Source organism: Synchiropus splendidus, chromosome 5, assembly GCF_027744825.2.
Source record: "Synchiropus splendidus isolate RoL2022-P1 chromosome 5, RoL_Sspl_1.0, whole genome shotgun sequence".
NCBI classification, from domain to species: Eukaryota; Metazoa; Chordata; class Actinopteri; order Syngnathiformes; family Callionymidae; genus Synchiropus; species Synchiropus splendidus.
This window is the reverse complement of record NC_071338.1, coordinates 17,341,515-17,364,841: the sequence shown is the minus strand read 5'-3', so window position 1 is coordinate 17,364,841 and position 23,327 is coordinate 17,341,515. Positions and strand designations below refer to the sequence as shown.

Below are 23,327 nucleotides of genomic sequence, written 5' to 3'. Positions count from 1 at the left end.
ATGGCCGCGGTCTACCTGTTCTTCGTCAGTCTGCTCACCTGGAGTTTGGGCCTCGTCACGTTTCTCCACGCTGACGACGGGGATGCAGCCAGATATTACCCCGGGATCATCGTGAGTGACACACACCTCACCGTCTGCATGTGCACCGACGTCACTGGCTGCTCTCCGCAGGTGAGCTGCGGCGCCTTCCTGGGAGTCGTCGGCGTCCAAGTGATCGTATCGAGCTGCCCACGTGACGCGCCTGCGGGACGGGCTGACAATGAGCAAACGGTTTAAAGAGTCTTCTTGGTCGTCAGAACGTCACTAGCGATGCATCAGCACTTATAGCGAATTCAAACCAGAAGTTATTCAGGCAGTATGAAGCAAACTGCGCTTGATGTGCAGCGCACTTTCTGCCGTGCCCACTAGATGGCGCACTCTGCTCCATGATCTTTGACCTTCAACACCTAGAAAGGCTTGAACACCTTTGAAGCTACGGCCACTTCATACGGATGTTATCGGGTCCGTTAAATGAGTCCCAAGGAAGGAGGTAAGATCGGTTCATGTCCTGTCTCAAGCAGAAGCTGGGACATGTGGAGAATGCAGTGCCAAGTGTCCCAGGAATTCAAGAGCTTAGAATGTGTTGAGTTGCTGAACTCCCTGGTGTTGAAGGGGTGATGGTGAATAAATGAAGGCTACAGACACAGGAACTGGGGTCGCTCAGACATGATCGTGGACTTGGACCAGGCAGGATAGCTAGAGCACAACGTCCACTTTCACCCCATCCACCATCTTTTGAGACAAGGTTATGGAGGACCTGCCAGAGAGAAAACCTGTATCTGGAGCGTGGCGTGTTTATTGAAACAGTCCATGAAACTGGGTCTGCTGCTTTAATGCATTCATTTCAATCAACCACACAAAAAAATGCATATAACTCAGATTTACTGAAGAAAACAATGTTTTGCACGGAATGTCTTTCTGTCCGCCACTTCCAGGTCATAACCAAAACTTCCATGATGAAGACTAGAGATGATTGCGCCGATGGATGGGAACTTTATGTCAATAAACTGGATGACTGAAGCACAAGAAATGTTTTGTGCACTTCATGCAGCAAAGAGTTTAGCACTTTCATTATGACGTTCAAGCTCATGTGTGCAGATTCAACTGAAACTTGCTGATTCTGGTATCAAATGTTACAATGCAGTACTTGGTAAATCTATGTAAAACATGTCATTGTGTAATAACATTACTTTTTCAATTGAGTCGCCCCTCTTATTTGAACAGAATTCCCTGCACTCTGAATATGAGTCTGTTAGATAATATAGTAAAATCATACTTGTAGCCATCCATTATAAAAAACAAATAACACCGTGGCTAAAATCACAGTTTTTAATCCTGACAAATGGCCGTGACCTTTCCGAACACCCTGCCCATCTACAGACTCACTTTGCTCAAGGGCTGGACAAATGTACCTGCTCAGTTGTGCACCTGAGGAACACTAGAGCACAATCTACATCACGGAACCAACAACAGCTTAAACCAGGACGAGTGGAGGTGACTGAAGAACTGGCCGTGGAATGTGCTGTGACTCGTCTTATGGTTGAGAACAGGATGCCTCAAAAATCTTGAGGCAGAGATTTGACAAAAATATACTGAAATATATTTTATTATGGATTTTTCTCATACGTTCAGACCGGACAATATTAATGTACTTTCTTTTACAATGACTAACCAATCTACACGGAGCAGCTTCCACAGTGTAGACAAAATGTTCTCCACTGAATGCAAAATGAAGCGCTGTCTAAATTCTACTGGTGAGCACGTCGTCTCTGTCCACCCTAGAAGCAGCTGCCCCACTTCTCTTTTCAGCCCACTCATTTGGGTTGTGAGTGACAGCACATGTGTGGGGGGACTCAGGCGGGCCGCCACTGAAATTCTAACCCCTACCCCACGACTGAGACACAAAGTCCGGCTTTGGTTAGGGAGGAGCTGTGAGGAACAGACGGACAAACGGCACGGCTGTCAGAGGAAAGCAAAAGAAGGTGGATTCGAAGAGTTTGGCCCCTTGGATCCTCTCAGGTCCTCTCCAGTTCACCCTGGGAGAGTGGAAGAAGCAAGGATGGAGCCTCGGTTGTTGATGGCGTGTGTGATGGCTGCTCTACTCTGTGGGGTAAGACTTTTTTAAAGTTTTTAAGTGTAAGTTATGTTACAAAGACTTGAAAAATATAACTCAAAATCCATGACAAAAACATTTGTAGTGTGTGGCGGCGGCTTGTGAGCCGCAGTGGTCTTCCTCATGCATGTTTTTTTAAAAGTTTAAAACACATGAGAAATGTTCTGCGGCAGGAGCATGCTACTCATGTGGCGCTTTCAAACTGCATCGTTGGTTGTGAATTTGGAGTGGAAGTTTGTACAACATTCCCAAACAAATGCTTGAATCCCAGATGGAGTCCGACCTTTAGCTGCCCGACTCCTTGAAATAAACAGTTGATGCCGTTACCTGAGGGATGTTTTCAACCAACCATTCATCACTTCTCATCAGCAGAGTGAACTCGCTCCGCAATCAGTTTCATACTGCTGTAAACATTCCGTCGAGGATGATGGAGGGCAGTGAGGAGGATGAGAGTCCAGATGTGTGCAGAGGCTTCCACGATTTATTTGTTGCTCCTGTCAGAAGATGCCAAGTTTCAGCTCTGAAATTGATGGCAGTATAAGTCACAGCATTAAAATTCACGTCAAAGTATAGTGGGATGTATAGAAGGGACTTTGCTTTGATGATTTATCTCAGGTGAGGGCAAGGTGCAGAGACACATGTGACTCTTGTCTCTTATTCTGCGCCCCACCTGAGGTCAGTATGAAATTATGAAGTTTCTTTACATATTTCAGCATCTATTAATGACAATGTCTTCAGAAGAAAAAAAATAAAAATAAAAATATATTTTTAGCCAGCAGTAGCAGTCAATGGAGAAAGCACGCTGCCCATTGAAATGAGGAAAGAATTATTATTATTATTATTATTATTATTATTATTATTATTATTATTTGATGTGGAGTTTATATTTGTTTGCTTTTTAGCTGCATTTTATTTTTATATTTTCTTTTTAATAATCCTAATAATATTAAATTCAGCAACAAAACATTTCTTGACTCAAACCCTCATCTGAATGAAAAACAGAATTCATAAAATAATTAATGTATTTTAGCAATTCCAGAAAATCTATTTAAATGATAACATAAATTTCATATTTTAAAAAAAAGAATATATACAGGCTTTTCCTTAACCCTCTGGTTGTGGACTCATCCACACCAACTAAACCGACCAATCGTCTACAAATAGCAGTAGCGTCTACCTGAGGTCACCAGTCAAACAGTCCAGACTGCACTCTAAAAACCTCTATATACTGCGAACAAGTCTCGGACAGTACAGTTGGGAAACAGATTTGTGGGAGATTCATGACTAATTCACTATTAGTGACTGACTGAATTAGATGTACAAAATGTATCGTTTATTGTAAACATGCTACAGAGTAGAGTTAAGCCTCATTTATGCTCCCGAGATGCACGAAATTGTACCGCTCCGTTTCACACATTACCGTCACTGATCACATTCCTCCCTGCATTCTTTGCTGTGTTATTTTTGTTCACCAATATATCCACCAGGGGGAGCAGCCCTGAGTCAAAAGTTTATGGCAAGACAAACTCCAAAACCAACATGGCGACTGTGGTAGATGTATTGATAATGTACCTCCTGCACAAAAGACGAAAGAGAGGCTGCGTTGTAGGAGGTGGTGGTCGCTGCGGCTGTTAAACATAATGCGACTGGAGGACAAACAAATTCCGCCATTGTTATGTCTTCCTCATGTCTCATTTGAGTTAAGTATTAGGTGGTAACAGCAACGCTGCCCCCCACGGTTTCCAGGGGCAATGTTCCGTTTTGGCCGTTTCCGTCAGCTTTGTGGAAAAGTGCAGAAATATGGGCAAAATGAATGTAGAGCAAGGACAGAAGGCTCCGGCCGGATCTGGATCCGGATCCCAAGTAATGTCATAAATGGGTCTTAAACTCATCTAGGATCATTGTCAAGTATATCTTTTCTCTGGATTCGTAGCTACACAATATTGTCAGAGGTAACCGATAATGCAAGTGTAAAACGATAGACTTCATCTCCCATCGTCATCATTTCTATTCTACTGGGATCAAAGCTAATGCTTCCTATTGTCACAGAAGTTTCCCAGTGAGCAGCAGACCAGCCACTATGCATATGTCATTAAGGTGTTTCCCTTAAGTGAACAGGTGTCTCGTGTTGTCGGAGTCAGGCACTGGTCACAGCTGTTCCCAGATGCATACGTGATGCCATTTGTCTTGCTCGGTAATCCTTGTGCGGAAAGAGGAGTGGGCCACAACTGGGCCGTGAAATCGGGTGCAAATCAAAAGTGCGTGGCAACAGCCGGCTGGTGCTGATATCTTATTCATCGGAAACAATCAGTCAGAGGTTAAAGACCGAGTCCCAGGTCTGACCGGGTGAGTCGGATGTAGTGCGATGAAGTATCTCACAATAGCGATGAAATCGACAGACGTAAAAGACAATTTCTAAATACTGTAATACAAGAGATTCGATCTTAAAGTTTCCTTCAATCTGGCTGTATTTTTGTTGGACGTTTTGTTGCGGAATATTTAAAAGTTCTTTCATCTTTTGTTTGTTTTTGTTTAAGTAGGTGTAACAAATGTAATGATGACTATTTGAAAAGTGACTACTCACTGTATATAGGCTGGGAGATCTCTCAGGTTATGTAAATAATGATAGCTGTGTCATGTTGATGAACAATGTAGATTTTGCCAGCCAGATCAAAGGCCCTTGGCAAAGGCCACCTGTGTAGCATTCATTCACATTGTGATAGATGAGAAAAGTAACAGCTCTGCATCGGACAAAGATGCTCACAGGCTTAAAAATTTAACCCAATCTTCCCTTCACTCCACTCCACTAGCCATTGGGTCAGTGTTTATGTTGCACGCTATTCTTGCTCCTAGTTTGAACGCTATAACCTTGCTCAGCATTCTTGAGGCTGACACACCTGCCGCTCCAGAAGACACACTTGGACCCAAAAATAGGGTGACCATGCCAACATCTACCAGTCATGACTGAGCAGAGAACACAAGGGTGGGACCGTCAGTCCTCCAGGCTGCCTGGACACTTGGTGACCGGGAGGGAGGGCACCTGTGCGACCTCTTAGCCGAAAAATGTTTGAGGGAGGACATCTCAGCTGTGCCAACTTCTCTAGAGGGCTGACAAGGTGGCCCAGCATTTAGACCTACTGCAGTTCAGAGAGATCTCTTTTGAGGGGAGAAAGAAAAACACTGGGTGGCCTAGTCCTCTTGAATCAAGAAATCCCTTGCTTTTTTAGAGTTGAATCAGCTTGTCTTTGATGGAACTACTAAACTCAATTCTGGTTCTCCGTGGCCTTCACAGTTTGAACGTTGGTTTACACTCATCCTGAGGAGCGTCTGCCCCACTTCCACGCACAAAGGCTCCTCTTAAGCTTCAGTCAACAGCAAGTCAGAGTCCTCATCAGCTGCTGCTACTATGACTTCTTCCTTAGGTTACAGCAGCTGCCAGCCTTCGATCCCCCAAAATGAGGTTGCAGCAACTGTTTGGGCTGAGTTTTCAAATCAGGACCCAGTTCCAATGAAAACAAAACTATTGCTATTTTGACTTTGTACTAGGAAAATGCAACTTCACACATGGATTTAAGAGATTAATAGAAAAAACAACAATTTTGTAATGACACCACAGAAATAATTGAAAGGCCAATTTAAGAAGTAACTTAACCAAAATTCAACAACCAATCCTCACAATGTGATGCCGCGACGTGGCTGGTGAAGGGGCATGGCACCCCCGAACAAGCTGTCCATACTTCTGTGAGGGCTGAGGTGAAAGGTCACCGCTGTAAAAGTGTCTGTGAAAAGCTCCCAAAAGAGCGGATCCATGCCTTGTGTCACCACTCAGGCCGTGAGATGGCACGCTGCGGTCTAATTGGTAACACGACACCTGAGAGTTACTGCATCCTGGTCTGGTAAAAACATTATAAATGCGCCAGATAGGTGATGAGGCGTCGGTCCAGGAGCGTCTCGTCTACAGGTCAAAGCTCACAGACAGTGATGAATGACGCAGAAAAATGAAATCACACATTTCTTTCGCTGCATTCTAACCTGCTGTTCATCACTCAGGTTTTGTTCCAACTACATATCTGGTTTAAATGTCGCGTCACACACCCTCAACTTAGTTTCAACTCACTTTCAGCTGTACAATAGTAGCTATGTCCCCAGCCAGTGAAGTGCGAGTGCCTGTTCCTGAGGCATCATGCTGCTCAGCCCTCCAGTGAGGTTTGGAAGCACGATACAGCGCAGTTCCTCCTGCTCACGGAATGTCAGACCGGCACACTTTTTACACACTGGAAAGTATGACCCGCGAATCTACATGTGTTTTGTAGATTTGCCGAATCCATGTAGACCCAAGGTGTTCAGAGCAACAGGCAGGCCTTCATATGGTATATTTACTTTATTTTGGGGTAATATTTGTCTGTGTCTTTTGTAATATAATGTCTCTGTTGTCATCTCCAGCTTCATCCGTCTCCTTAGTGCAGCAGGGTATTAGTCTTGGTCCCCTGCTGCCTGGGGTAATGTGCCCCATGTGCTCTTTAACTCCCAGTTGGTGATCATCCTGGAAGATGGATGGGTTTCTGGTGTGTGTGCATTGTATGTATGTGTCTGTATCTACATATGGATGGGTTCTCTCTCACATCATATGGACATTGAACATGTTTTATTTTAACTGTTTAGTTCCTTTGCCACAGGTTATGCCTCTCAAATATAGGCTGGTTGATAAAGAGTAAGACTGAATACAAGTAACATCCGACTTACGACCTGCTCGACTTATGTCCACCCGTACTTTGTTGCTTTTTTTTCTTGTTCAATGTCAGGCAACGTAGCACGTCGCAGCCTGGCATCGCATACGACAGTTACAGCTGTAAGCAGATTGGTATATAATAGTATTCAATAGAAAAAGTTGCTTAAAAACGCAACAGATTGACATGGTGTATCCTATACACTAGCACCTATAAACCTCGTGTCAGGCATTTTGAATGGCATTCGGCTTACGTCTAGTCTGACTTACAACGGGTTGGTCAGAAAATCGGATGTTACTTGTAATGGAATAAACATATTAATTCTATCAGGCAGGTCACTGGGTAGTGGTGATTTACTTCTCCCCAGATTCCTGAATGCTAGTCCTGGGTCTGCCCTCCTTAGTGTGTCCAGAAGAGAGGTTCTCACACCTCTGTAAAGGTTGGTGCCACCTGGACTAGACAACACATTTCCCATTTAAAAAGCTCTTGACCACAGTGACTGACCTTTATATCAAGAGATTTCCCAGCACCACAATGGCATCGACACCTCTCTTCGTGGGTTGTGCTGACACGCTGTTGTCCCTCCTAAAATATCAAGCAACAATTAAATCTCAGGCAGTGTGTTCGACTCAACATCGGTCTATTTACACTAAACAGTGATGGGTTGTAAGATGTACGTTGTGTTTTGCTTCCTCACTTTGTAGCAGTTTTTGAATGACTCCTCTTTTGCTTTGCCCATGTTCATATTGCTGGGCGACCAACACGAGGGAACAGATGCTGCTGTACCCGCCGCTCATTTTGTCAGCATTGACTCACTTCTGACCGGAGCCCTCTGAAACACCATTATGGGACAAAAATGTTTCTTTGAAGTGCGGTCAAAAACGAGGAAACGGTTAATCCCTGAGTCCGTGCCATTGGGGGAGGCCCTGATGGGGGCGCCAGCCAAGTGTTGTTAAATTTTATAGGGTGCAGTCTTGAAAGAGAAGACTTTTCATCTCCAGGATATGTGTTCTTTCTGCACTTGACTCAAGCGCCAGTCAACATCTATGACGACGATGATTTTCTAATCCTGAATACTGACGCCCACGTTGGCCCAGTGGAAGCAGCAAAAGCTAAACAGGCTAAAGTTGAGGAGATAGGAGAAAATCTAAGATTAGCCTGCACCCAGGCGCTGCTGCACATGCCAGCCATGTTAACCATTCCAGCCCTGCAGTGTAGCAGCTTGTTGATATGTTGCTAGCCAGCGCTCAGCTCTGTAAGCGCCCATTCAACACCCAGGCCATATGCTCGCCATGATTTTCTAGCTGTTTGTATACAATAAGTCGGTTCGGCGACTGACTTCATGGACGTTTATTTTGAGCCCTCCAGATGATTGTAACATGTGTGCGCCGATGTTGACTCGGCCAAATTCCCACAGTGAAGACGGAAGGAGCTCGCGGAAATGTGCCGAGATGATGATGTGTGGGTGGATGTTTTCAGCATGTATGGACGATGATCTGTGAGAACGCGTGTGTATTCTGAGGGTGTCAGTGGAATTGCGTGGAGCGAATTTGTAAGGCGACCCCAAACTCCCAGTCAGGTGCCGAGCGGAGCATAAAGGGGAATTTGTTCGTCTGAGTGGGAATGTGGCTGGGAAAGCACAGGGTCTAAATCCATGATCAACAGCTGTTGTGTGAGTGCATCCCCCACAAGTGCGTGTGTGTGTGTGTGTGTGTGCAGCCATGTTTTTGTTTGAACACGGTGTAGACAGCAATGTGGCGGATAAAAGCTTGTGAGAGGAGCCTTAGCGTTTCCTGGTCTTGAGAAGAATTTGCACCCAGATCAAAGGGGGCCGACGAGGCGTCGTATTTGTGAAAGAAACCCGATGCCCGACTCCTCTGCTTCAATCAGTCCTGACAGACTGTTACTCAGCCATTCCATCAGCCCAGCAGGGACGTGATGGAACAGACTGTAAACAGCTGCAAATAGCTGGAATGACTTCATTTCTAACTTTCAGAAACCAGATCGTAAACACTCATTGTGATTGCGGACATTGAAACGGCAGCATTTCGATGACTCATCGGAACCATTTTGTCTGCATGTTGCAATTCCTCTTGTGTTTTATCTTCTCAGGTGTGGAGCCTTGATGCTAAAATCATGAATCCATGGCCAAAGGCAACAGGCAGAGTGAAGAGAGACTGGATCATCCCTCAAATCAAAGTGTTGGAAAACAGCAAGCATGTTCCAGAACATCTTGTCCAGGTGGGAACATGAAAACATGGGGACCGATACAGTGGGAGGAGGAGGAACGATGCAGGTTGATAAGTAAAGAAGCTGAGATTGAGAGAGATTTTTGAGGCGGACAACTTTCCATTCGTGGATCTAAGAGTAAGGATCAAACCATTTAGACATTTGGAGGAGAATGTCAAGAAAGGAGTGACTGCCTGTTTCAGACAGGAATATGATAGATGTACCATGAACTTTGGCAGGGACTCACTTTGGAGCTGCGTCAAAGATGTCTAGCAAGAAATGTATATGAAATTTCCTGCCTCAGTCAGAGAGAGATTTAAATGCTCTGGTCTCAAGGTTCCAAACCGTCAACATTCTCCCCGCCGGTGTAGCAACATCTGGTTTACAAGTACACCCCCTGCCCTGCACCCCCCGGCCTACCTCTGATCATCAACAACTGTATCTCCTCTCCATCTTTGTCTCCTCTGCTCCAGGTCAAGTCCGACAAAATTGTCCAAGGGAAGGGGCTGTACAAGTTGGAGGGACCAGGAATTGACCAGGAACCCAAAAACCTGTTTGAGATTGATGAAAAGAACGGAGTGATTTGGAGCAAGCAGCCGCTGGACAGAGAGAAATACCAGAATTTTACGGTGGGTCTTTTATAGAAAAGTGGAGTTTTACGTCGGCTGGTTAATTGGTTTTATAGCAACTTCCACCAACGTGCACTGAGCGATTCCCAGAAGTTGTTTTTCTCTTCATTCATTTGTCAGTGTCTCGACGGTCACAAGACCAACAGAGGTCCTGCACTGAGGAACTTTATGGGCAACATGGGAGACACTTCAGAGTGGGTCAGACCTGTTGGCTTGTGATGGAAACCCACTGCGTCCAACCAAACATCCTGTACAGTCCCACATCTGTTGGCGGCAGATGCCCCAAATCTCTTGCAGACACCATTTCACTTGGACCTCTGCCATTGAGATTCAGTCATATTGACGCTCATTTCCCATTAATAGTTTATAAAGGTTATCGAATGAACACAGTGTAATGGGTGCTTAAGGGAGGGAGGAACTAGATGTCTGAGAGCTTAGCGGCTTTATAAAATGATCATTCATCATTCGAAAAACGCCTGAAAAGTGGTGAAATTATGAAAACACTGTGTTAAGAGTAAAAATGTCTTCATTTTTTTGCAGTTAAAAGTGTATGCACTGTCCCCTAGTGGTGAGTTACTGGAGACTCCTACCACCATAGAGATAGTGGTTGTGGATATGAATGACAACAGACCAGCCTTCACACAGAAAGAGTTCAGTGGTTCCGTACCAGAGCTGTCTGTTCCAGGTAACTTCATTGAAAACTTTGCAATGAATGATAAACTCCCTCTTTGTCATATTTACAGTAGGCAATACATTTAATGGTGAAACTCTGTGAAAACGATTGCATCAAGAATGTATTTATTTATGTATCATTTCATGCAATAGCAGGTTTATTACACAATAAAAAGAGTATAGGTAAAGTGTGTATTCCATAATATGAGCTGTGGTCTTCAAGTTATCGTCTTAGAATTAAAACTAGGATTAGATGAGAGGATTTGATGTGTGATTTTTGATTCCCAACATTCAAGTTGTGGTGTTGTTCTCAGGCACCTCGGTGATGACAGTGTCAGCCACTGATGCCGATGATCCCAACAGCTATCACGCTTCGCTGAGCTACTCCATCATCAGCCAAGAAAGCATCCCAGATAATGCGATGAAAAAGACCATGTTTGGCATCAACAACAGCACTGGCGTCATCTACACCAGAGACGTCGGCCTGGAGCGAGAGGTAGACACTGGAGAAGGGACACAGTTGGCTCTCAACTTCTCTTCTTGGTCACCTTGGGTTCCAGTGGCACTCGACACTTATTCCCTTCCGTGTTGATGTCAGGTGGTGAAAGCGTTCAGGCTGGGTCTCCGGGTTGCTGATATGGCTGGTGATGGCTTGACAAGTGAAGCGGTGGCTGTCATTCATGTGATTGATATCAACAATTACGCACCCAAGATAATACCCTCGATGGTGAGAATGATCACTTATAGGTCAATTTACAATGTATATAGATCCAACAAACCGGGTTACTCTGCTGGGCTGTTGTCTCTTCCAGTATCACATGACAGCCGTGGAGAACAGGGAGGTTGCTGAGCTTGGCCGAGTGAATGTGACAGACGGGGATGAACCTGGAACCGGAAACTGGGAGGCCAAGTTTTTTATTTCGAACGATCCTCGCGGGTATTTCGCCATCAGAACAGATGCTGAGACCAACCAGGGCATCCTGAGTGTGGTGAAGGTATGAACTCTTGAACAAATAAAGCCGGATGAGGTACTATCAAACTGTACCAGTAGGAGGCGCCTTCGGGTTTAAAATAAAAAAAAAGATGTCAGCTTTCATATAATGGCACTTTAAAGTTATAGCCAACTAGCGGCTTACTGTTTCATGAAATATGTCCAACCCGTGCAGGTATAAATACCAGCATGTATAAACTGAAGCCGTTAAAACTCATCAGCCAACACTGCCATCTAGTGGAAGAGGCCAAGTAATGAATATATATATATATATATATATATATATATATATATATATATATATATATATATATATATATATATATATATATATATATATATAATGTGACATGCCTGACTATCTCTTTTCCCGAGATGAAAGGTTAAAATTGAATTTCCACAGTGATATTAAATAATTCGATCATTATTTTTCTTTCAGCCTTTGGACTTCGAGGCACAGAAAGAGCACAAGTTGACTCTCCGTGTGGAGAACATCAACCCTTTAAGCAGCAAAGCTCCAAATTTTCCTGTGAGCACAGCCACCGTCATCATCTATGTAGTCAACGAGAATGAAGCTCCATATCTTACAGAGAACCCGATACACATTGTGGTTCCAGAAAATGTAGCACCCGGGACATCACTCAAAAACAACATTGCCTTTGACCCAGAGAACTTGGGAATGAGGTAAGATTCAAAATAACAGAGCGAATGTGCGTTGGAGTGCTGTGAAGTGAAAGTGAAGGTCTGTCCATGCTTTAGCTTTGAAGTGACCAAAGATCCTGAGAACTGGCTGGAAATTAACAAACACACCGGCGAGATTTCAGCAAAGAGAAGCTTTAACATGCGCAGTCCACATGTGAAAAACAAGATCTACACTGCTGGAGTCAAAGTGACAGGTGAGACAATGAATCAGAAGTTTTACACATATAAATCCTTAAACCAGTTAAGACCGTAACCAACACAACACAGAGTGATCTGAGATTCATCCACTTGTGTACTACGTAACAGTAAGTAAAGTTTTTGCTGGTCAAACCTGGGGCAGCAGTTTGTGCCTGGGCTGTTGTGATGCCTGGGCAGACATGTTTAACGCCAAACATTTGCCTACCACAAGGTCTTTATTCCTTCTCATCTCTAAATGTGAATAGGATTGGAAGGGCTCATTGAAAAGCTAGCGAGCCTGAGGTCCAGGAAAGTCAGTGAACTGGTTTCACACAACCCACACCATACACTAGAATATGCCATTGTGTGTGTTATTGCAGATGCTGATGGTGTTTCCAGCACAGCTGCTGTTCACATCACACTGGTGGAGACCAACGACTTCGCCCCCCGACTCTATCCTCTCGCCGGCTCCATCTGCAAGAACAGAGATCAGTTCAGCTCCGGTCTGGTTCTGACTGCCGTGGATGAAGACCTTCCACCCCACGCGGCACCCTTCTTATTTGAAATCCCTGAGGAGATGTCTGTGAACTGGACCATGGCTCAAATAAACAGTAAGAGCATGAGCATTATCTCTGATGATCCATTACCTTTACAATTTTTTTTTTATTATCGTCTTCAGACACTCATGCCGTGCTGCAGCCTGAAGTGGACCTGCCGCAAGGGCTGTACACAGTCCCTGTGTTGGTGTCTGACCACGGGAGGCCGACTCTTAGCTCATTCGCTGAAGTCAATGTCACGCTATGTGTTTGTGACTTTTTTGGGGATTGCAAGTCTGAGGCAGCGGCACTGCTGGGTTCCACTGTTGGAATTGGCTTCATCGCCATCATCATCATCGGCATGAGTGGTCTACTGGTACTGCGTAAGTTTCACACTGTCTATCAGAAGACAGCTATATTTACACCACCGGCAGCAGCACAAACGTTGATCTCAGTTGTGAACTCTGTTTATCTATCTCATGCCATGGTATTGCATGGGACACCGCTCAAGAAGAAGAAGATCCATTCACGTACATTAGGATCATATTGGAGAAGCTGTTCAGTCCCTCATTTGATCTTGAATGTAGCCACTGACATGTGGAAGGCCTGTTGCAGACGAACAACAGTGTGACGTCACGAATGAAATGTTTTGTTCAAGTGTTGCTCCTGGCTGCTGGACTGAGAACAACTGGGAAACGGCGGCGGATGAAAAAAGGGAAAGGCCTGCTAGTTGATGATTCTGAAGACGACTTGCGAGGCAATGTCTTCAATTACGATGAGCAAGGCGGAGGTGAAGAGGATGAGGTAAAGAGTACAGTGCCGCGGACTGTGAGAGGAGGCCGTGTTTGCGTCAGTGATGACAGCGGTGTGTTCTTGTGCCATCAGAATGCCTTTAACATCAACCTGCTGTGCAACCCAAATGACGTCTTAATGGCGCCTGGCAATTTTGGCCCAATGTACAATTGCCCTCGGGGTGAGCAACCCATCCGGAGGGATGCGCCCCATCACCTGCCGGCCCCCACCTACCCGTGCAGACCACCTGCAGATCCCACCAACATTGAGGACTTCATAGACAAGGTGAGTTGACCTAGTATTGGCAGCGCACGACACTGTACACTGGCAAGCAAAAGTCCTTCACTATCACTGTCGCGAGTCAGTTGTTGTCAGAGGTGTTGGGTTGGCTCATTCAGGTTTACAAATTTCAAACATTTGCCATCAGAAAACCCTTAATGTAAATGAATTGATTAAAAAAAAATGCTGTCCACATCTATTCAAATTACATTAAAACTTCAGAGCAAATTGACGTGCAATTTGAAAGTTGCCGAGTTGTCACAGCACATCCCACAAGACCTCAAGGTTGCAAGGATCATCTCCAACGTCAGTCTTTCAAATTCAAAGCATTTTACTGTGAGCAGATTCAAAATATCAAAGTAAATAACAAGGCCACTCTGTGGTTTTTAACGAATAAATAATACTGTGCATAGGTCCATCTAAAAACAGCCTAACAAAACATACCAATGCTCTGGCTCAAAGGGATGGCTGTGTTTACCTTTCTGATGCTGCGGGTTTGAGGAGCCACAGGACTGACGCCCTGCACAGCATGAGGAGGTCTGGAAGGAGCTGGTTGGGCAACGATTCTCACAAGGACGCAAATAGATGCCCTGTTAAATACTAAAATATATATTTGGGTGGGATTATTAAGAGCGTTGTGTGTTTTTCCTGAAGAATTTAAAAGTGAAGGAAAGAATAGGGGGAGGCACTTTTCTCATTCAGGTACAAAGGACCGGCTCGATCACCACTAGTGGTGTCTCCATGCACGTCCCTGTACAGAGTCATTTCAATATATATCAGACTATCACCATCCTCTCTAGAAGTGGAGACAAGGTGTGGGGCTTGAGCTGGACGATTCAAATGTGTGAGGTCATGGCTTGTGACTTTTGCAACAACAGGCCTTGGTTCTTCCTCAAACTCACCAACATGCTCTTGTGTACTCATCATAATGAATTGTATATCATTGTGAAATTGATTTCTTCACAGGGCCGGGAGGCGGCCGACAAAGACCCGAACGTTCCGCCCTACGACACTGCACTGATCTACAAATTTGAAGGCGATGGCTCAGTGGCCGGGAGCCTCAGCTCCATTGCCTCTTCCAGCACTGATGATGACCAGGACTACGACTATCTGAACGACTGGGGACCAAGATTCCAAAAATTAGCTGATATGTATGGTCCTCGTTGAGATGCGTGGGTTGGGGGGGATGGGGGGGTGGTCATTGCTGTCTGTCCCTGGAGGGGGGGGGGCGCTTCTCAGGACTTTTAACTGGATTTGATGTTTTCCAAGGAGCCAATATTCCACTGGTAACCAAGAGTCAACAAGACTGATGGTCATTCAGCCCAATGCAATATGAGCTACAGAACTCAAGTGGGTTATCAGTGATGAAGGAAACAAAAAAGGCGGGTCTTTGTCACACGGATGTGAGACAGTATTCTGAATTGTTGTGCTGTTAGAGCATGAAAAGGGTTTTACATTTTCAGGGATTAGCACAATAAAGTATGTTTCTTTTTTCATTTGCTTTTTTTTTACATTGCTTCTTACTTATTATTAGGAGTTGTTTCTTTGATGATCTTACAGCCCCTCAGCTTTTGTTATGAAATGCTGTCCACGTAAATTATTACATATTTCCATTGTTGATTAAAGTGCACGACCATAACATATTCTGTTGCTTTTCTCATGGGGACGAGCGTTGGCTGAGGTGTTGTGCTTCAAACGTTGAGATTGTATCAGTGTCTGCACAATAAATGTTCTTGTATTATCAATCGTGGTTTATTTCTAAATGTCAACAATACATCACAGTTAATAGTGGACTCACTTTCTTCCTCGCCCGAGTCGCTAGGCTCATTCATTGTGACACTCGTCCAAACCAGAGATGTTGAATCCGCTCTCTTTTCTGTTCGATAAATGCTGGCAGCTAACGTCGGAACTAACCTCTCTGGCTCACTGTAGTCTGATGAAGAAAATGAAATGACTACCATCTCAGAAATATGTTCCCCACATTTGATAACACCGCAACATGAGCGTAAGGAATGACTTTCAAGTTTGGTACAAGCGCTGCCCTTTCATTCGTCTGCTTCCAGAACTACTCCTTCCATTGTTCTCTCACTCTCTGGTCACCTGATAGCACTTTTTAATTCCCATCCTTGATCAACCCGTTGCACATCCTTTCATCTTCTCGCTGCCACTGCCTCTTATCTCATATCTTCACTTCCTCCTGTACACTGATAATGTCACCTCACCACTACACCCCCAAGCATGATGTGTGCCTATATGTTTGCAGTTTGCATGACAGAAACATAACATTCAGTTGGCAAAACCTAAAAAATAACATTTCCATTTCCATAAAACACATGACTTCAAACACATTACTGCCCCTCAGAGTAAGAAGAGTAAGACTGCTACTGCAAACCCTCAGTACACAGAGGAAATAAAAGGAATGTAATCTAAACCAACTGAACAACACTGTATCCCATCTTTGTCTTACCAAGGTTCTAAGAGTCAGCTCACCTGTGGAGCAACACCAACCATTCTTCAACCCACAGAGACACCTTTGACTTGTGAGTCGGTGGTGAAGGCACCAGAGTTGCACTTGATATCGTCCACAGTTGATGCAGTCTGAGTTGAGGATGAGGCCGTTGGAGGTGCTGGTTCTTTTCTTCACGGTAAGAATGTTCTCATTGACGTGTTTCAAATCAGGAATATATCAGCAGTAGGCAAGAAGGATGGCACTTTATGAATTGACCTCGATGTAGAATGTGACTGATAGTCTGACCTCAGATGAAGATTAAATTAGTACTGTAGTTTCTACATGTTAGAAGTAGCAACCATGATTCAAATTACTAGAAACAACATTCAGTCATGCATTCTATTTGTTTTCAAAAGAAAAACTTGATTTTTTTTTTGGTTAGTGCTGTAGTCTCACAGTAAGAAGGTTGTGGGATCAATTCCTCCTCATCACCTGAAGATCAGAGCTGTACCATTTATCTGTGGGGTTCATATGTTCTCTCCATGCTGGTGTGGGCTTTTTTCACATCCTGGAACATGTAGAGCTCATCCTTGTCCCAAGTATTATCATCGATGAACGTCTTAATAGATTCCAGGACGATGGCTTCTATCGCAGAGTGAACTCAAATCTCTTGGTGTTTGATCAGACAAAAGGCTCTGATAACAGCAAGTGTTGATTTCATATCACGTCTTTCAAGGACTTTCTGTCAACATTGATCTTAGGTCAATCATGTAACTGCTTTAAAGCATGTTTGTTAATAACACCTTTTAATTATGTGTCTGCAGGTGGAGGTTTACACAGTGTCCCAGGCTGGAGGGATACTGGACAGTCCCTTGCTCAAAAAGATCATGGTGGAGGATAAAAACAAGAGACCAGTCTTCACTCAGCAAGAGCACTGTGGTACTGTTCCAGAGCTCTCACCTCCCGGTAACTTGGTGACAACAGGATATTGGCTTTGCTTGCTTTAACATTTGCTTCTGCTTTAACATATAAAAAGGATCTTTCAGAGTTGTGGTTGGGTCTTTAGGTTTGGTTTGTCAGTAGCATGACTAGATGAGGTGGATTTTCATTACATTTTCGGGACTTGTTCAATAGTTTTATTTAAAACAGACCGCTTCACTCACAGATCTCTTGTGACTTTGACTTTTTTTATTTTCTGAACAGGCACCCAAGTGATAACCATGCCAGCCATACAGACAGACAGACCAGCTTCTTCTAGTGCCATGCTGCTCTACTCTATCATTGAGGAGGAGAGCATCCCTGCGTCCATTGATAAGGAAATCCTCTCCATGCCATGGTTTGATGGAAAGATCTCCACCATAGATGCTGTTCCAGGCCGAGAGGTGTGCTGAACTTCTCAAGCTAGGGTCCGAATTCTGTTACTCACTGAAACCCATTGTTCTCAGGTGGTGAAAGCATTCAGACTGAGACTGAAGGTTACTGCAGAGGGTGGCAATGGCTTGACAGATGAAGCTGTGGCCATCATAAACGTAACTGACACCAACAATCACGTCCCGAAGTTCAGCCCAATATCTGTGAGGATCTAAAGACAGTGGTTCATGTCCATACTGTTACATAGTCCTCTTCTGTGTTTCAGTACCACCTGACTGCTGTTGAGAACTCACTTGGTGACGTCGGCCGAGTGAGCGTGACCGACGGAGATGAGCCAGGAACAGGAAACTGGGAGGCTAAGTATTCCATCTCTGGTGACCCTCACGGGTATTTCAGCATCAGAACAGATGCTGAGACCAACCAGGGCGTCCTGAGTGTGGTGAAGGTACGGAGAACACTTTGAGAATTTATTTTGTTATGTGAGAACACTACTTCAGCGAAAATGATGACTTCATGTCCATAATATTATGACCACTTGGACGAAAAGACTGAACTGCTAACCAAATTGAGAAATATTTACATTTTCTTTTTTCTTTGTTTAGCCTTTGGACATTGAGACTGTGGAAGACCTTAACTTGATCCTCCGTGTGGAGAACATCAACCCCTTAAGCAGCAAAGCTCCAAAGGTTCCAGTGAGCACAGCCACCGTCATTGTCACTATGCTCAATGAGAACGATGCACCGTTCTTCGCCGAGGACCCGATGAAAATTGTGCTCCCTGAAACTGTGCTGCCTTGCACTTCTCTGATGAGCATCATTGCTGTGGACCCTGAGAATATGAGCATGAGGTATGAACGTAATAGGCACAGCAGAACTAAATTTGGGAAGGGAATGATGGCAGTAAATTCTAAAAGTCATTTTGTTGGTTACAACAGATTTGACATCATCAAAGACCCAGAGGACTGGATTAAAATCAATGACATCACAGGAGAGATTTCAGCAAAGAGAAGGTTTGACTCGCGCTCTGTGCACGTCAGTAACAAGGTCTACACTGCTGGAGTCAAAGTGACGGGTGAGATTGTGATTCAAGAAATGAGCTTATCAGCAGAAAATCATTTTAGCATTAATTTAATTCTGAGTTCTAGCATGTTTGTTGGCATTTGTTTATGCCAGCTGGATGTTTTTGTCTGCAGCTTACATGTTCTTTAAAAAAAAAAATAATAATAATACATCATCTCTAAAATGATAACTTGTCTGACACGGGTCTATTTTGTGTTCTCTACATGATGCTATAATCTGCTCTGTATAAAAACATACCATTCTTTTGTTCTTTCAATCACCCCATCATACCGTCTTTGAGAGGTTATGGATGACCATGGTAAAATAAAACAAAGTAAAGCATCAGTTCAAACCGAGTCTCTGTTTTTCACATCTCTTTGCGTAGATGCTGGTGGACTTTCCAGCCACTGTGCAGATCACACTGGTGGAGACCAACGACTTTGCCCCTCGGCTCTTTCCTCTCTCTGGCTCTGTCTGCAAGGACAATAGTTCTGGTCTGGTTCTGACTGCTGTGGATGCAGACTTTGACCCTCATGCTGCACCATTCTTGTTTGATATACCGTGGATGATGTCAACTGATAAATGGAATGTCGCTCAAGTCAACAGTAAGAGCACAGTGTCTCGACTCTCAATATCATTTTTTAATTTTACACTTTGTTTCATCATTTCAGACACCCACACAGTGCTGCAGCCTGAAGTTGACCTGCAGTCCGGAGTGTACCAGGTCACCGTGATGGTGTGTGACTCTGGGACTCCGCCTCTTAACTCCACTGCTCAGGTCAACGTAACTGTGTGCAAATGTGACTTTTCAGGGGTCTGCCAGTCATCTCTAGTCCAGGATTCCAGCTTCGGCATCGGAATCATTGTGGTCATCATCATCGCTGTCAAAGTTGCTTCTTCAGCACGTAAGTACATTTTGCAAATCAAGTGACTGGTAACAACCCTGTAATGACAGCAATTCTCCCTGATTGTTACCAGTTCTATCCTTGTCCACCACTTATGGATGACGAGACTAGACACAGGGATCTACAGCTCTCACTCCAAAACACGGGGTTAGGATAAAGCTTAGCGTCCTTGCGGCCGTGCTATTTCAGATCTTGTCAATGACCATTTCCGACACAAGATTGTTAGGTCACTGTCTTGTGTTGTTGGTTCCAGTTTGTTCGGGCCATTGTTCACAAGCTAGAGGGGCTCTGTATTCTTAGTCCTATATCTAAAGCAGGGGTTTGAAGCTCTATTTTCTGGTTGCAGTTTCTGTATTCACTTGTTATGCCCACTTAATCGTGAATAAGATGGACAAAGTTGAAGTCGAAGATTAAATGGGATTCTCAGTCTCTGTAGTGGGTGAAGCCGACACTTGATGTCCTCGTAAATTTGGTGCTGACCCACTGAGTTCTGTAGACAAATGACTGTTGGGCTTCCACCACTGAGTCCCATTGCTTTGTTGAAGTAGTGTGGCTGACTGTCCTGGGGGTGAAAGCATTTCAACCGCCACAGATCGAGAAAACAATGGAGCAGGAAGCTGAGAACCAGCAAGACAATGTCATCAATTACAATGGAGGAGGTGCCGAAGTCGATACGGTGAGAAGTCTGAGCTGTGTTGGCATTGACTTGAATTAGATGGTGCCTTCTTCACAGTTTTGTATTGTTGCACCCCCAGAACGACTTCTCCCTCAAAGCACTGTCAGACACTGTCCACCCACACCCTGGGCAGACAATCTACAGAAGACTGTTTGGGCGATAAGGTGCTTCTTCCCAGTAGACAAAGATGTTAACTCATTGTTCTGACAACCAAAGAGCTGGGTTTACATGGATTTTAGGAAAGCACTTATTTTCAGAACGTTGAAAATACATGACTATTGAATACTTGACTATTTGAGTCAAGATCAGAGATAGTTATTTCTTACTACCATATTGTCTCGTGTCACAATTTTATGGCTTTGTGAGGTGTAATTCAGCTCAAATGACTCTTCAGTAGGAGCTTCCTCACCCAGCAACCTTGTCTAAATTTTGTGCTGTTCATTGTCCCAACAGTCTTTCTAATCTATAAGTGGATTTGTGTAGATGATATAAAAAGCCATGGGGATAATGTAAAAATAGTAGGCTGACCATTTTGTCTGGTCTCCAGAGTATCAGCATTGACCTGCCATGCACTCCCAGTAGCGCCCAGATTACTGACTCAGGAGCAGTGTGCAAATTCCCACCAGATCCCACTGACACTGAGGACAAGGTTGGAGTCTCTGTCACATTCACGACACTGAGTAACAGAAAGTCATTGAACTGTTCCATCACAATATCGTTCACGTTGGTACCATCTATTCTTCCATCCTTTGTATCAAACCCTTCAAGATATCAAGTCGATCTTTACCAGTTAGTTGAAAAGCCTGGGTTAATATTTTACCTAGTTTGTCGAGAATGAGAGGTGGTTAGATGTATTTAGCAGCACCGGAGGTAAAGCTCGTGGATTGACCAGCTGGTGGTGTTTTACAGTCAGAATTCCATCGACCTCAGCCTGCCAAGCTTCACAAGTGAGTCTGACTCTGACAACCACACTCCTGCGCCGACAGCCAAGATGCTCCTTGCGGGGGATGATAGTCCAGACCCCACTGCTGCCAACTCTTCAGGCCAACCATCACCATATCTCTTGGAGGCTGAGGACTCAAGCAACAGCGTATGAGATTTCTTACAGCTAACTATCCAACCATCTAAACAAATGTTGAAATATCCGTAATATTTTTTTTACCATTTTGTAGAGCTTCACCTGTGAATCTCTGACCATCTTGACCAACAATGGACTTGTGTGTGAGCTGCTCACTGGTGTCTCTCAGAACCTACCTTCAACCACTGACAGTGCTGGATGACAAGCGGCGCTCACTCATGAGGACGTCAGCAAAAATATGAGAGTCTCACGGAGCGTATTCTAAATGGTCTGTTTAGATGTGAGGCGATGTAACGTATGTGTTAGCGGATATCAGAAAGAGCCTGGAGATGCAGATGTGATCTGTACGGTTGAAGTAGATTATGGGTCATAACCGGGGGTGAACTTGTTAGTGAAATTAACCAACTTGTATGCTCACTTCACCCTCAACATTACCTTATGCCTGGCATCTGTCTTTTAGGTGTTTTTCTTTTGATAATAAAGTAAATGTGTACAGCCTCACAGATGCAAATTTCTTCTTCTCTATCCTTCAGAACGGCCTCAACCTGGAGTGCAATGATGCCCAAAGCCAGTCCAGCAGCCACTGAGGGTGAACAAGATACTAACTACTCTTCTTGACCTGGCCGCTTCTGCCATGTCAGGCGAACGAGAGGAAGCTCTCCCCAACATTGAAGACTCAATCTCTGCAGTGAGTGAAAAATGACAAATGTATTCATTCTTAGAGACAATTCATTTACAATGTGCTAATGGAGCTAAAGTTGTGGTACAAATACCACTCAGGTACTAGTTCAGGAGAGAGAGAGAGCAAGAAGAAAGAGTAGATATGATTTTTAGAACTCTGGTTTGTCTGCTATGACATATTTTACCTGTTATCTTATGAGGTTGTGAGGACACAAGAATGGCATTATTAAAGCTGTTGTCTTGAGAAAAAGTTGTGAATGTCTGCATTTCTCTTGTCAGACTCTGAAGACTGCAAAAAGAGACTCAACTGTGCCGTCACTTGACATGAAGCAGATCTACAAATATGAAGGAGACGTCTCTGTGACTGGAAGCTTGAGCTCTATTTACCCATCCAGCTCTGGTGGTGACCATGACTTTCACTACCTTAATGAGTGTCATTATATTTTGATGTCGCTCTGTTTGAATTTTTAGACAATTGGAAAATTAAAAATTAAAATTAACAATAAAGCAATTTGCTACAAAATGTAACAAATAATCTGTTAGGACGGTTGCTTTGGTATTTTGCAATCAATAATTCCAATGCATTGTTGCTTTTTTATGAATTGTCAACAGACTTGTAAATCAATGTGTTGTGTGCTTTTAATCCAATAAACTTTCATTTGTCAAGAAAGGTTGCTGTCAGTGGATCGGTGGAGCTATAAGACAGCTAGTAGCAGCCATTTATTTTGGCATATAAAGCCTGCCTATGACAAGGTGAAGCACATGAAACACTTCCGCCAAGGGTAAAGAAACGACACAAAAATTATTGCGCAAAAAAGTCTTAAACTTATCACTAAAATAGTTACTTTGAAATACGTTCTAAATAGTCAGAATAAATAGTTATGAATATATTATTGGATAAGTTCATGATGTATTTTAAAATTTGAAGGTTATAGCCATGGTGCAAGTATTGTTGTTGATCTACCTGTACAAGAGCACTTGCAGAAGAGCATGTTTTTTGCAAGTATTATTTGTTGTATTATTAGTATATTTTTCTTGTTTGTATTCCCAATGGTGTGGATTTCCAAGTAATAAGGTGAAGTTTTATTTTCATTGTACGTATGTCCAACTGTCACATGCTCGATCAGCGTCGTAGTGCATCACTTACAATGAAGCTGAAGCCACAAGCAATATTATTTTAAATATTGTGAGAACGTTGTTTATGTCCTAATAAACACCTGATT

General features: G+C 43.8%; 1 protein-coding gene and 1 pseudogene across 1 annotated transcript; both read left to right on the top strand.

The window, feature by feature from the left end:
• The first annotated feature begins 1,973 nt into the window (after window positions 1–1,973).
• On the top strand, window positions 1,974–15,053 carry LOC128759253 (cadherin-15-like). The gene is made up of 14 exons (XM_053866074.1): window positions 1,974–2,149; window positions 8,992–9,120; window positions 9,582–9,737; window positions 10,278–10,422; window positions 10,724–10,905; window positions 11,008–11,136; window positions 11,222–11,404; window positions 11,840–12,084; window positions 12,160–12,296; window positions 12,660–12,890; window positions 12,959–13,198; window positions 13,474–13,619; window positions 13,701–13,892; window positions 14,853–15,053. The coding sequence occupies exons 1-14, from the start codon at window positions 2,099–2,101 to the stop codon at window positions 15,051–15,053; spliced, it is 2,367 nt and encodes a 788-aa protein (XP_053722049.1). The 5' UTR covers window positions 1,974–2,098.
• A 1,442-nt stretch (window positions 15,054–16,495) lies between these two features.
• Window positions 16,496–22,574, top strand: LOC128759334 (cadherin-13-like; annotated as a pseudogene).
• Window positions 22,575–23,327: the final 753 nt, after the last annotated feature.